Source organism: Gavia stellata, chromosome 7 (assembly GCF_030936135.1).
Source record: "Gavia stellata isolate bGavSte3 chromosome 7, bGavSte3.hap2, whole genome shotgun sequence".
In the NCBI taxonomy this organism is placed as follows: Eukaryota; Metazoa; Chordata; class Aves; order Gaviiformes; family Gaviidae; genus Gavia; species Gavia stellata.
The window spans coordinates 14,933,760-14,946,893 of record NC_082600.1 but is presented as its reverse complement, the minus strand read 5'-3'; the positions used below and the strand labels follow the sequence as shown (position 1 = coordinate 14,946,893).

Here is a 13,134-nt window from a genome sequence, read left to right as displayed (position 1 = left end):
TTACTCTGTTTTGCTCCCTGTGACCTCAGTTTCTTGCTGTAGGCGCATAGCCACTCAGCTGCAGGGAGGCTCAGAAAACAGAAAATAAAACGACATTAAGAGGTCAAAGCTAGCAGGCTCAGAAAACTTTCTACAATGCCTTCCCTTCTCACATAAGACCTCTGTGTAAAATGTTTGGTGGCAAGCCCTGCTTGTGCTAGCGGCCAGGGGCTGCTCTAACAATGTGGCTATGGGGAAGATCAAGGGCCAGTGCCTAGGAACGTACCTGGCACTTAACTGTTCCAGTCTGGACTAGTCTGAAGACTGTCTGTCTTTAGAGCCAGTCTGTACCAGTAGGCTAACCCTGCTAGCAGGCTATTTTGTTCCAATACTGAACTTCTGCCTCTCATCCTTCCTCTTTAGCTCCATCCCCTCCTTCTGTCAGCAATGCTGCTTTCCACACATCTCCTCTCCTTCGCTGTGGAAACATCATCACGCTGATGTCTCATGCTTCAGCTGTCCTTCTCCTCTCTGGTCCATCTATAGGATTTGCTTCCTATCTATAGTGCCCCCACACTTGAGGTTCAGCTGAGGGTCTTGGACCCTTTACCCCATGCTAGTGTACTTACTGGACCGGTGCAGGAGAAGTTGTTCCTCCAGTATGGTCCCCACGGTAAAAATATTAAAGAACTGCTTTCTTCTTTTCAAATGGACTTTATTTAACTAAGCCTCGCTCTCACTCCATTTCCTCAGAAGATGACAGCACTGTAAGCTACAAGCAGACACTGGAGCATCTCCAGTGCCTGAGGCACCAGCAGTATCCAGTAAGCGATTATGCTGGATCCACCCTGAGGATCCTAACAGGGGATACTGGCACCAAGCACCAGGGTGAGGTGAGGTCCAACTCTGTGAGGTCTTTTCAGCTCTTCCGGTACGTGTTGATCCTCGTTTCACTCACCCTCACCTTCCATTTCTTCCCTCTTTACCTCCTCTCCCTTCTTTTTGTTTGCACAAACCCTCCAAGGAACTAAAGGACACTCAAATGACCACGTACTCCTGTTACATCCTTGCTGCAGCACTTTGCTGTGTTTCCCTTTCAAGGTGTCAGCTCCATCAAACGAGGCCGCCTCTTCTGCCGTTGTCTGCAAGAAGCCTTGCACAGCAGAGCCATGGTCTTGGCTGGAATCCTTAAGAGCTCCTATAAAGCAAATAAATAATCAATCATTGTTATTTTTATGTATCTGTGATTCTTTTCTAATAGGTCTTGATATTATTACGGTGCTGAGGACAGGCTGAAATTAGATAATACTACACTCAGCTGGCATCTATTCCCTTGGAAACACAGGTAAAAATGCATTTAATAGCTCTCCAGTGACAATGAATATTCATTAATATGACACAGATGTATACTGGATTTGAAAATAAGGGCAGTAATTAAAGAGCTATTAAGGTTAAAAAGCAACAAAGGAAATTCAGCAACTGAAAGAGCTGTTCTGGGATCAGTTCCTAGCCTATACGTGCATGGATAAGCACAGGCGGCCTGAGATCTTCCACATTATTTTATGTATCATCAGACTGCGGAGTCTGCCTTCCCTCCCAAACTGTTTCATCTGGAAATGTCCTGATGAATTCAGAGTTCATTTTTCCTGCTGTCTTACAGAGCAGCTGTGCTCCGCTGCGGTGCTGCCACTCGTGCCCTGTCTCACACGCTGCTCCTGTGACGTTGAACAGCAACACTGCAGGACCAAGTTGGTCCCACTTCTTGCTGACGGCCGGGACAAACCCTGTGTAATCTCACCCACCGTGTCCTGCCGGTCTCCTCCCGGTGCAGGCAGAAACTGCAGGCTCTCAGCAGAGCTGCTTCCCTCAGGTACAGGGCAGCGGTTGGGAAATAGCAGCCACCCCGGCTAGCAGAGGAAAAGTGAGACGTGCATCCTCCAAACCCAGGTGTGCTGTCAGGAGGAGGTTACCGCATCAGGCTGTGCATCACCCTGCTCCCGTCCTGGGGAGGGTCCCCCAGGCTGGTTATGTCACTGAAGAAATTATGGCAGAAACCGAAGCAAACCAGGCGGAGAGGCAGAGCACTATTTTAATTTCTAACCCAGCAGTGTAATGGTAAATAGAGAAGTGAATCAACCCATTGGGCTGGTGTTTCAGGGCACTCAGTGGGGAGTTCACTGCGTATCGCCTAAACTAGAAGCAGATAACTCCATCTGCCTTTGCCCTAAGCTAACTCGACTGACTTTCTCCACAGCAGCGCCCGGTGCAGACGCGTGTATAAAACGGGTGACAGGGCCGAGGCAGGCACCCTGTCCCGCTTCCTCGCAGCCATCTCGGTAACGCTTTCCTCTTCTGTGCAGGTACATGCGTGTCACAGAAGGCAACCCTGAGCTGGCCGTGTGTCACCAGGCTGATCGATTTCTTCACAAATAAATGATAAAGTTGCATTTTCTGCCTGGATTGGCTGGTTTTGGTGGAGGAGGGGTTTGGTGGTTTTTTTCCTGGAAAAAATGACAATTCCATGCTTTCGGCAGTGTGTTGCTGTTTCAACCTAATAGGGTTTATCCTTCCAGTAAGAGAGACCGCCAGTGTTTGCTTTTCTTAGAAACCTAACCTGAGACTTTTCAAAGGCACAGGAACGTGGTATCTCAGTTCTTACTAATTCTAATCTGTTTTACATCCCTCAGCTGCGTTCTGCCCTAACTTTAGCAGGACTGACGAAATTCACGCCCGTGCACCAGCGTGGTTTCCTATCAGCAGCCTCCGCTGGAAGGGTGGGGCGGGCGTCTGCGGGGATGTACCGCTCCCTCCCGGCAGCTCTCATTCCCACCCCGGGCCACCTCTCCCAGAACCGCTTCGGCTCCGCCGCCGTAGCGACCTCCCCTCCCCAGGCGGTCCGTGCCGCCGCTGCCCCCCGCGCCCGCGGGCCCCCCTCGGGAAGCGGCTGCCCCGCAGGGTGGGGTGGGGGCGCCCGGCGCCGGGGGAGGCCGCCCGCCTGACACGCCCCCTCGGCGGCGCTCGCCTTCCCACCGCCGCGGAGCGCGGGCGGCAGAGCGGCCGGAGCCCGCTGCGGCGCAGCCCCGCTCCCGATGGCGGCGGCGGCGGCGGGGCGGGCGCGGCGGGGCGCCCGGCTGAGCGCGGCGGCGCTGCTGGCGCTGCTGGCCCTGGCGCTGCTGGCGCTGCTGGCGCTGACGGCTCGCCGCCGCGGCGGTGGCGGCGGCGAGGGGCAGCCGGGCGCCCCGCCGCCGCCGCTGCTGCCGCTGCCGCCGGGCTTGCGGGAGGAGCTGCGGCAGCGGCGGCGCGACCTGCGGCGCCTGGCGGCGGCGGCGGGCGGCGGCGGGGAGGCGGCGGCGGGCGGGCTGGGCTGCGGCGACCTGAGCCTGGCGACGGGCGTCAGCGTGCTGGGCTGGGGCTTCACCAAGGTGGTGGCGCGGGCGGCGCTGGCGGGCGGCGGCGCCGTCGCCCTCAAGTCGGTGCACGGGGCGGGCCGGGAGGTGCGGCAGTGCGTGCAGCGGTACGGGGCGCCGGCGGGCTGCCGCCGCCTGGCCGCCTACAAGCTGCTGAAGGAGGTGACGCTGCTGCAGCGCCTGCAGCATCCCGGCATCGTCCAGGTACGGCGGGGCGCGCCGGAGCGGGCGGGCTGCGGGACGTGCTGCCTCGGTACGGAGAGTTTTCGGGCGGGGGGGTGCGGCTCGGTGCTGGGGCTGAGTCGATCCGCCCGTGTTCCCCCCGCCCCGTACCCGGGCGTCCCGGACCTGCCGGCACTGGCAGCGGCATCGCTCTGACGCTCGCTCCTTCCCTCCCGGCAGCTGCACGGTCAATGCTATGATAGCAGCGGCGATCCTGAAATACGGGTCACAGCTATGCTGGAGCTGGGATCCCCCCTGGAGATGATTCAGCTTCTGCAGACCCCCTGGGAGGAGAGATTTAAAGTAAGAAAACAAAGCAAAGGGAGTTTTATCAGTCGCTGTTAGACCGCAAACTGGGTAAATGCGAAGAGCCCCTCGGTGACTGCTGGGGCAAACGGGATTGTCGTGCTGACACTCTCTTTGCTCCCGCAAATTGTCCTTAAATCGTTTTGCTTTCGCTGCTTTTAAATCACATTAAAATAGCCCTGGCCTGGCGTCTCGCTGTTATATCCCTTCTCTCTAAAGCGGTGTTACGAGAGCTACACCTGAGAGGAAATGGCCACCGAATCTTGCTCAGGGCTGGGGTGGTGTTTAATACCCAGTATTATAGGATGTTTCTAGTTTTCTCTATATAGAGTTCCACTCCACAGAGGGGCTTTTCTAGCGAGGCCCCTCAGCAGGCTGGGTCTGACTCGGGAAAGCCACCTTGCCGTGCTATGCGTCTGTTGTTTTCTGTGTATTATCTCTTTTTGGGACGCAAGCTGAGCAGCCTGTCTCTCACCGTGAGTTTGTACGATGTTTCTGATCTCAGCCCTTTAGGTATTGCTGTACTACAAACACTAGTAAATTGCTTTCCTCCTGCTGTAGGTGCTAGGATCACATCCCTGTTAGTGAGATCTGCCTTGTCTCCTAAGCATCCCGCATAGGGACTCTTCAGGTCCCCAGGAACAGAAGTGACTTATGACATGGCACTTATTTTGGTTCTAGCTTGTATGACAGTTTGCCTCAAGGTCTCAGTTGGGGGTTCACAACTACTTGTCTGGTTCCCAGGAGGAAAGACAGGATCAAGTAAAAGCATGGGTACCTTAATGTCAATAAGAAATGCTGTGGGCAAAATAGAAACACAACAAAAGTCCCAAAGTAAAATCCCTGCCTGCATGCGGTCCGCAATGTTGCAAAGGAGCCTTGCCATCCAAGGCAGAGGGGGAGTGTGGCAACTGAGCTCAATGAGCTGTGGGATGTGAAGCTGGGATTCTTATGATTGCTTCACTAATCAAGTTAAAATAGCGTCAGAGCTTCCAGAGTCATTTCTCTTGGCCTGTGGAGTTCCACTTTTGCTTACAAACTATTTCATACTGGCTTCTACCTAGCACCTCATCTTCTCACATGTGCCAAAGTCTCTGTAGAACTAGAAAGCCAAGATGCTGGATTAGCTGGTGGTGAGATCTGGTACAGTGGCATTAAGATTTTCATAATCTTTTGACTGATGAAGACACTAATTCAGAACTTACACTGGCACTGTCTAGTCCTGTTTCCTAATTAGGGCGTCTAAACAGATGGGTTTCCCCTCTGATGATCCACATCAGATACCAGCGATGCTGCGAGCCGTTCCAAGTGAACAAACCCTCGCGCCTGCACAGATCGCTATCGGAGGCAGCGAGGGGTGGTGCGGGTCTGCCTGGCACACCTGCCTGATGATACAGTTTGTCTGATGCCAGGGCTCCCGATACTGAGTGAAAACTGCTGCAAAAAGCTACTTGAGCAAAGTGCTGGGGCAGTATATATGCATTCTTCGAGCTGTAGTTTGTTGAAAAATCATTTACCGAGCTTTCTGCTGGATCAGGTATTGTCTGACCTTTCCCTGCTGCCAGAAAGTTGACATAAAAGCAAAAAAGCTGGCAACAAATGCGTTGCATGCTTTGGCTAATTCTTCAGAAGCACGATTGTGTGCCCAAATTCATACTGCTGAGTGATGCAGCAAGGCATGAATCTGGTATTAATGACCATGAAGCCTCAGTCTGTATGGAGCAGCATGGGGGAAGGGAGGGGAATGTATTAATTCTATGCCAGAGTGGGAAAAAATCCTTCTGATTTCAGCTAGCAAATCAATATAGCTCCTGAAACATGAAGGCTGCTATTGTTTTCCTCACAGATTTCTCCTCTAGTTCCTCTAACTGCAAATGTCTCTTTGTATACGAACGTTTTTAAAAAATGTTGCTAAACTACTTACCAGTCAAATCCTGTGGCAATGTTGATAATAAATTTTGTAGCATACATATAATTACCTTTTAAGTACTATATGCTTTTTTTTTTTTTGCCTTTAATTCCATTGAATGCCCTCCCCTTTGTTCTACTTCCAATTTAATAGCTGTTTTTCGTCTGGTTTTCCCATGCATATTCATCTTCTCTTTCTCAGATTTGCCTGAGTCTTGTGAAACTGCTGTTTTACTTGGCACATTCCCCCCTGGGTTCAATAGTCCTCTTGGATTTCCAGCCGAGGCAGTTTGTTATGGTGGATGGAAACCTAAAAGTGACAGACATGGATGATGCCAGCACTGAGGAACTGTCATGCAAGGAAGATAATGACTGCACACTCGACTTCCCTACAAAAAGCTTTCCTCTCAAATGCTCCGCAGTTGGGAAATGTGAAGGAATAAATGAAAAGAAGAATCTTTTTAATGCCTATCGGTATGTCCAGCAGGATTGAGGAAAAATCTGGGTTTTGCTCACATACTGCCGTGTAGCCTCTAGCATCTCGTGTTTCTTCCATGCGGTGGTTCCTCCTCACCTCTGTCAAAGGGTAGTTAAGGATTGCTTTGAAGCCAGTTTGTTTTCCTTATAAGGCAGGAAAATAGTGTAGTTGTTGTCTGGTGAGAATGCAGGCATCTTTCTTCTGCTGCTCCCTTTCCCCAACGCCCTCTAGAAACTCGCCCCAAAGGTTGCACCTGTGAATTTAGTGTTTGCCAAACAAGCTCTGGCATTTGACGTCCATGGGCTGTGTTTGCCGAAAGCAGTGGCAGCGCAGGCTGCCTGCCAAAGCCCACCACCTTTGAGCCCCGTTGTTGGAGACAGGCTGGCTAACTCTTCCCTTGGACTCCGAGTCTCCCTATGGAGACTATGGGCACCTATGGAAGAGGGATGAAACAGGTAATGGGCAGCAGTCTGAGACTGCTGCAGCACTTCGTGTAGGCCGCCAGCTGAAAGCACGATGACTTTCACTCATCGTTGATGCTTGGCAGGTCAAGTACCGGGGGAAGCCTTGGCAGCTGGGTATTTACACAAAAGGACGTAGTAAGGGAGCCTAATTTGCAGGATTCAGTGTTAAAGAGCAAATCCCTGTATAGATTATTGTAGCCTTGCAGTAACACACTTGTCTCTTGTAGAATGGGAGTTTTCTAGAAGATTTAGGGAATGAACAGAGGAGTATCCAGCCTTTCCAGGGGTAATAAGAATGCCAAACCTTTTCAGGGCAACAGAAAGGTCTTGCGTGAGTCTTCTTTTATACAGGTCTTTTTTTGATGGCAACACATTGCTTAGTGCACAAAAATGGCCCTGGGGAATGAGGGAAAGCTCCGTTGCGTGAGCCTTTGCAAGGTAGATTTCACGTGGTGCTTGGCAGCACGCTGTGCTGCAAGGACCAACGTTTCAACCCAAATCACAGGAACGGTCTGCGAGATGCCAATGAAGTGCTCAAACATAACTTAATGACAAAAGCAGACTTACGAGTTGCATATGGATAATCGAGTCACGGGAAAATGTAGACAACTTAATCACTAGGGAAGTTAAGCCACTGTATTCCAACCAGTCTGTGGGATCTTTTTGCAGGTATTTTTTCACCTATCTTTTGCCACACTCTGCACCACCGGCTTTGCAACCCTTTTTGAGCGATATTCTGAATGCAACAGGTACCAGCTGATATTCATAAACTTCTTTATTAGAAGTTTCTAAATGGTATTTCATGGAATTGCTCATCTTTGTCATATTTTTCTTTAAATGTAGGTGATTTACGATACGGAATAAATGCAACCCTGAAAGCTTTTGAAAAGGTTTTACATCTGTACAAGTCTGGGCTCTATCTGCAGAAAAGACCTCTTCTTTTAAAAGGTACATGATTTTGAATGCTTTAAGTAACATAACTCCTGAGGCAGTGAGGAACGTGATAACTGGACAAATTCTGATCTCCCATACACTCAGGCAGCATATAGTCACTAGGAAAAGCACCAAAAGTGTCTTTTTTTGAGCAGCCTTTTGTTGTTTCTTCATGGGAGCTATGCATGATTGCATTGTTTTGCAAAGTAAATGCAGTGCAGACAATCTGGCTTACATATGGACATATGTTTGCACTGCTTCTAACTATTCTTCTCATAATGTGCATCAGTGTCTCAAGTGAATATATTTGGGATAGCTTAAGCAACTAGACCAGAGCAGCAAACTGGGTCTCTCATATTCCTCTTTGGGGTCATCTTATCCTATGGACCAATAGGTCAGTTTTCTGGGCTGATGTTGAAACTTCCCATTTCACTTGGTGGTTTCTGACTGCTGAGCTCAGGTTATTAGAGGAATGTACAGTGGGGAGGTCACAACACCAAGATGAGTGTGGCAGAGTAGCTAGGGGCTTGGTGCCCCCTAAATGTCTTTTTTCTGAAGACCATCCTCTTGGACCTGTGGATGTATAAATGAGCCTCTGTGAAGTGCATTCCTCTGAAAAGGACCCGTTCAGTGGTAGAGATGAGGCTAATCAAAAGGAAGGCTTCCAAATCCACTAGTTACTGTGGCTTACATTTTCCTGAGAATTCACGTGAGATGGTGGGGTGGTGATGGTGGCTTGTGGAAGGAAATCTCTTTATGTGTGAAAGAATTGGAATTTGCATGGTTATGAACAAAGATAGCCGGTCATTTGCACTGAAGGACCAGCAGCTTTAACAGGAATTACTAGTATTTTCCAACAACACCTACCTGTTGGCTTCGCAACTGGCCCAGTAGCAATATGCCAAAATGATCACCATCCTAGAGGTGTGGGAAGGTGGGGAGAGACTCTTAGCAGTCAGTGACCAATAGCCTGAACATTGCCTGCTCAGGCTTGTCAGGTCTTTTGTATCCCACTGGAGCAGGATCCGGCCTCCCTTTCCCCCACTGGGGTTCCTAAATCTCCTGTACCTGTGGGTGGGTCAGCACATGCCCCGTGTAACTCGGTGCTGGATCTGTGATGAGCTGGTTCTGCTGTTGGGGCTGAGCTGTAGGAGAGGCTGTTGTAAGGTTGGCTTCTCCGGAGCCCTGCTAGAAAGGTGGGTCTGCGCGGCAGCCTCCCCCTGTCACCCATCCCTGCGGTCGCTCCCCTGACCCTTCACGCTTGAGAGTTCTGCCCCCTCTCTTATATCCATGGGGGAATTGCTGTCCTGTGCTCCATAGCAGAACCAAAAGTCAGGATTTTAGTTTCTTTTAACTTTGCAGCTCCACCCACTTCATCTAAGCAGGTCAGTTCAATCTATCACTGTCACATTTCCTTTAAGAGTTTCACTGAAGTGCAACATAACAAGTGTATAGTGTAACTAGTCTCTGAAAGTGCACTCAAAGAGTTTCCCTAAACACCCTCTTTCTGTTCCCAGACTACATCTCCCTAAAGGGCTTCCGAACGGTGGAAGGAGAAGACTACAAGTGCTGGCCCTCCTACAGCCACCTGGGATGCCTGCTCTCCGTTCACAGCGCTGAGGAAGCCGCCGCAATTTGTAACGCCCAGTCGCAGTGTCAAAGTTTTATCATCACCCAGCGGCGGACGTGGACAGGTGAGCTTGGACAGATGTGACAGATGTGACAGGATGCTGCCACGTGGTGCCCCTGCTTCCTCAGTTGCAAGTGGGGGTGGTGCTGCTGCCCTCCTCCATAGTGCCTTGAGTCTATGGGCGCATACAAAAGCTGCCTTTCTTGTTCTCAAGATCAGACAGCTGCCGTGGTGGGCATCCAAGGATCCCCTGCGTATTTGTAAGGAGACACAAGAGAAATTATATTCTCCTTCTGCACCTTCTTTCCCCTACAAATTTTGCACAGGACTGCTGGGTATTGTTAAACAGTTATTTAATACAGAGATGGCTTCACTTTGGTGTTAGGCTAAATGATTCCTGTGGTATGTATAGTTTGCAAAAAGCTGTGGGGTTTTTAGAGATGAAAGAAGCTATGTAAAAGAAGGTGGTTACTATTGTTATAATTAAAAGAATCATAGCTTACAAGTTGTTATCCCCCTTATCAAAACTAAAGCCCCAAACCAATGGATTTCCAAAATGTCCCTGTAATTAGCTCTGATTATAGCCTCTTAGGGTTAGCATGTTTTCAGAATTATTATAAATTACCTCATTTAGCTGACACTTCAATTGTGGGCTAAATTGTTACTTATAAAGTGAAACACTAAATAAGGTAAATGAGTGTTTTCACTCGTGATGGTGCTGAAGAATCGCATCTTCTCGGCTCACATGACATTTAAAAAAAAACGCTAAACTACCAAACCCACAGCTTTTCCGTGAGTTTGTGTGCAGTTGGCATGTGGCTAACTAGTGACATAAGAGCACTTACACTGATGCAACATAAATCTCTTTGAGCTGGTTTCACACCAGCAATGAATTGAGTTGAGCCTAATGCATCACATCTGGCTTCCTCACGGGGTGGCTGTTCGTCGCTGTGTTTGGTGACTGACTGGAAGGAACCCCGCTTAAAAGGGCGGTGAGGATGCAGAAGAAGTGTGAAGGATAGAAGACCCTTTCTGCAGCGCCTGGCTCAGATGCTGATCCCTGCCATCCCACACCATGCCTGCAGTGTGTTAACATTTCCCTTGCTGCAGTTTTTCTTTCTCACATTTTTACAGTGCATCTTTGCAGTCAAAGATGCCAAAGTATGTGACTGAAAAGCAGAGTGCCTAACTTTGCTGTTTGGATTAATGAGAGCTGTGGGAAACATGCTAGTCCCTCTTTCAGCAGCTCGGTAAAGCAAAGCAAGACGTAAAAACCTCTGGGATCCAGTTGTGCATTCCTCGTGCACACTTGGTGAGCATCTGGAGTTTACTGAGAGTGTAAACCACATCTATGGCAAGGTGGAGTGACCCTCTGTTGAGAAAGCAGTGTGTTCCTGTGTCTTTTGCAATAAATAGCATGGGTCAAGGTGAACCTATCTCCTCTATTAAACTTGCATTTTTATTTCCTTTCCAGGACGCCCACTCGCCTCATTTCAGAGTAGCCTGACTGATTTGATACCGGATGCTAACGCTGTAGTCTATATTAAACGATCGGCTTCCTCAGGGGAAAGACTTTAAAGACAGTGAGATCACATAAAATGATCCTGGGAGGAACAAACCACTGGCGAGAATTTCATCTGCTGAAAAGAATGACATATTTTATTTTGCTTTGGGATGGGATCTCCTTGCCAGCTCAGATAGAGTCAAATGCTGCTGTCTCCTTGATCAAAGCTCAGATTTCTCATTGCAGTCCTGCGAGCTTCTTTATCTGTTCCCACACTGCTGTTCCACATAAACGCTCCCAGTTTTAGTCAAATGTCACTAGACTGTGCAGTACCTAACCTTGCTGCTTTGGTAACCAGCTTGTCAGCCAAGAAATAGAAATAGCTGCAAGGGATCCGGCTTGGGTAGGCTTAGTTAGTTCAGTCACCTCCAAAAACCTATGGATAATGCACCTTGGAGAAGGCAATGGCTCCTTCTGCAGCTGCCGACCAGGATTTCATACCCCTGCAAATGTAAAGGACTGGATTTCAGCGATGGGTCGAGGTTGCAGGGTTGGGATCCATAACCAGAGGTTGATGATGGGGGTGGTCTTCCAAGGAGGGCCCTGATTCAGTTCCTTCCAGGGCAGGGGAGGGAGGTGGTGTATAGGTCAACTCTGGAACCAAATGCCAGGACGTCTGGTTGCAGGATTTAGGTTTGACCCTATGTGATTTGTAATGCCAGCTCCCGTGTATCAACCTTGAAGGTTTTTCTCTGTTACTTTCCGTGAAAGAGCGAGACATTCAAATTATTTATGTATAAGGCATTACACTGTATTATAAAGAATGACTACGTTTATTCTAAGTATGCTGTGAAAGGGTTTTCTTTTTAATTGTCTATGTCTTTACAGCAACCAAATGAACAAATGCAAGTGTTCCCCACCTTCAGCTCACCTAGCATCTTCACCCACTCCTGAGGACAACCTGCGAGTGGTTTCAGCAGTGTACGAATGTGCCTGAGCCCCTTGGATGCGTAGGTCTTGGAGGATGCTCTGTGGCTGCACTTGCAGGCTTACATGCATAGAAGAGACCGTCTGGTCCCAAGAGCCTCCTGCATCTGCCATTCACTAAAAATGTAGATGTGGCATCTGAAAAATAGGTGGGGGTTAGTATAATTTCAGGCTGTAAGAGATGGCAACGTAATGTGCCACTCCTGGGAGTGCCTGGAAGCAGTGACCATACGGTACCTCTTCTTCTGTAGCACAAAAAGCTACAAAACACTTTGAAAGCCCAAATCACTGCTGACCTCACCCCCCCACAAGGGAAGAGCCCTGGCCTTGTGCAGGAGAGCCACGTTGCAGCCTCTGTGCGATGCCGTGTTGAGTTTTCCTCTTGGCCCACATTGCTGGGTGGAAACGATGGCTCTTGCGACATTGCTGTTGACTCCTTGTAGCCTCCCATGGTGTGGCTATTTCCATGCAGGCCCCTGTGGCAGCCAGGGTATCCCCAACTAAAGATGCCCGAGCTCTTGCCCGGGGTTGTGCTGTGTTTTTCATGGTCTGGTCCTGTGTTTCCTAGTGCAGGATCTCACCTTTCAGCTCGTTAGTACTCTATTAACCCACAGCAATGCCATTGCATGGGGGCTTTCTCATGCGCTATAACCCCTGCCGCTTACAGTGAGGCTTGGGGACTCTGATAGTGATATCAATTAATGAGAATTCCTAGTTAGCACAACAAGAAGGCTCTTCTCAGTGATGGCCACATTATTGCAGGCTTTGTGAAGGCAATGCTTTTTAAATGGACAGCCACGGATTGCTCTCTCCATTACAGTGGGTCCTGTGGAAGTTGAAGAAAAGGTCCTGCCAGGGGTCCGCTATTGTTTTACATTGACCCCACTGAGCAGGGCTTCAGGCAGCTGCTGTGTGGTGCTTTACATTAGCAAGAGGTAATGAGAATTTATTCTGTATCTTTCAGCCTCCTGAGATACAAATCAGAAGTACATCCCCCAAAGCAAGGGCAAGGGCCAGCCTGGGGTCATTTCAGAGAGGAAGAAACAGAGAGAATGCAAAAGTTGAAGTGATTCCAGTTTGTGTTAGAAAGATCTTCCCATCTTAAAAATCTCTCCTGATAAAAAACATTGTGTATTTTAGTCATGTGATGCTCCCTTCACATTGCTGATTTTTCCCTCAAGTTTTCATTGTATGATTGCCTGCCAGGCAGTCTGGTCCAGCCCCTTGGCAGATGGTGCAGTGTATGGCAGTGTTGCTTGTATAGATGGAGGTTCCAGCATCAAACCTGCAGTTGCAGCCTGGGAGCAGAGACTATA

The 13,134-nt window shown here is 49.3% G+C and overlaps 1 protein-coding gene across 1 annotated transcript; it reads left to right on the top strand.

Annotated features, from left to right (window-relative positions):
- Nucleotides 1-3,068: 3,068 nt before the first annotated feature.
- LOC104251737 (extracellular tyrosine-protein kinase PKDCC) lies at nt 3,069-10,905 on the top strand. Its single transcript, XM_059819498.1, has 7 exons — nt 3,069-3,590; nt 3,789-3,911; nt 6,025-6,296; nt 7,434-7,513; nt 7,608-7,712; nt 9,215-9,391; nt 10,802-10,905. The coding sequence occupies exons 1-7, from the start codon at nt 3,069-3,071 to the stop codon at nt 10,903-10,905; spliced, it is 1,383 nt and encodes a 460-aa protein (XP_059675481.1).
- The last annotated feature ends 2,229 nt before the right edge of the window (nt 10,906-13,134 follow it).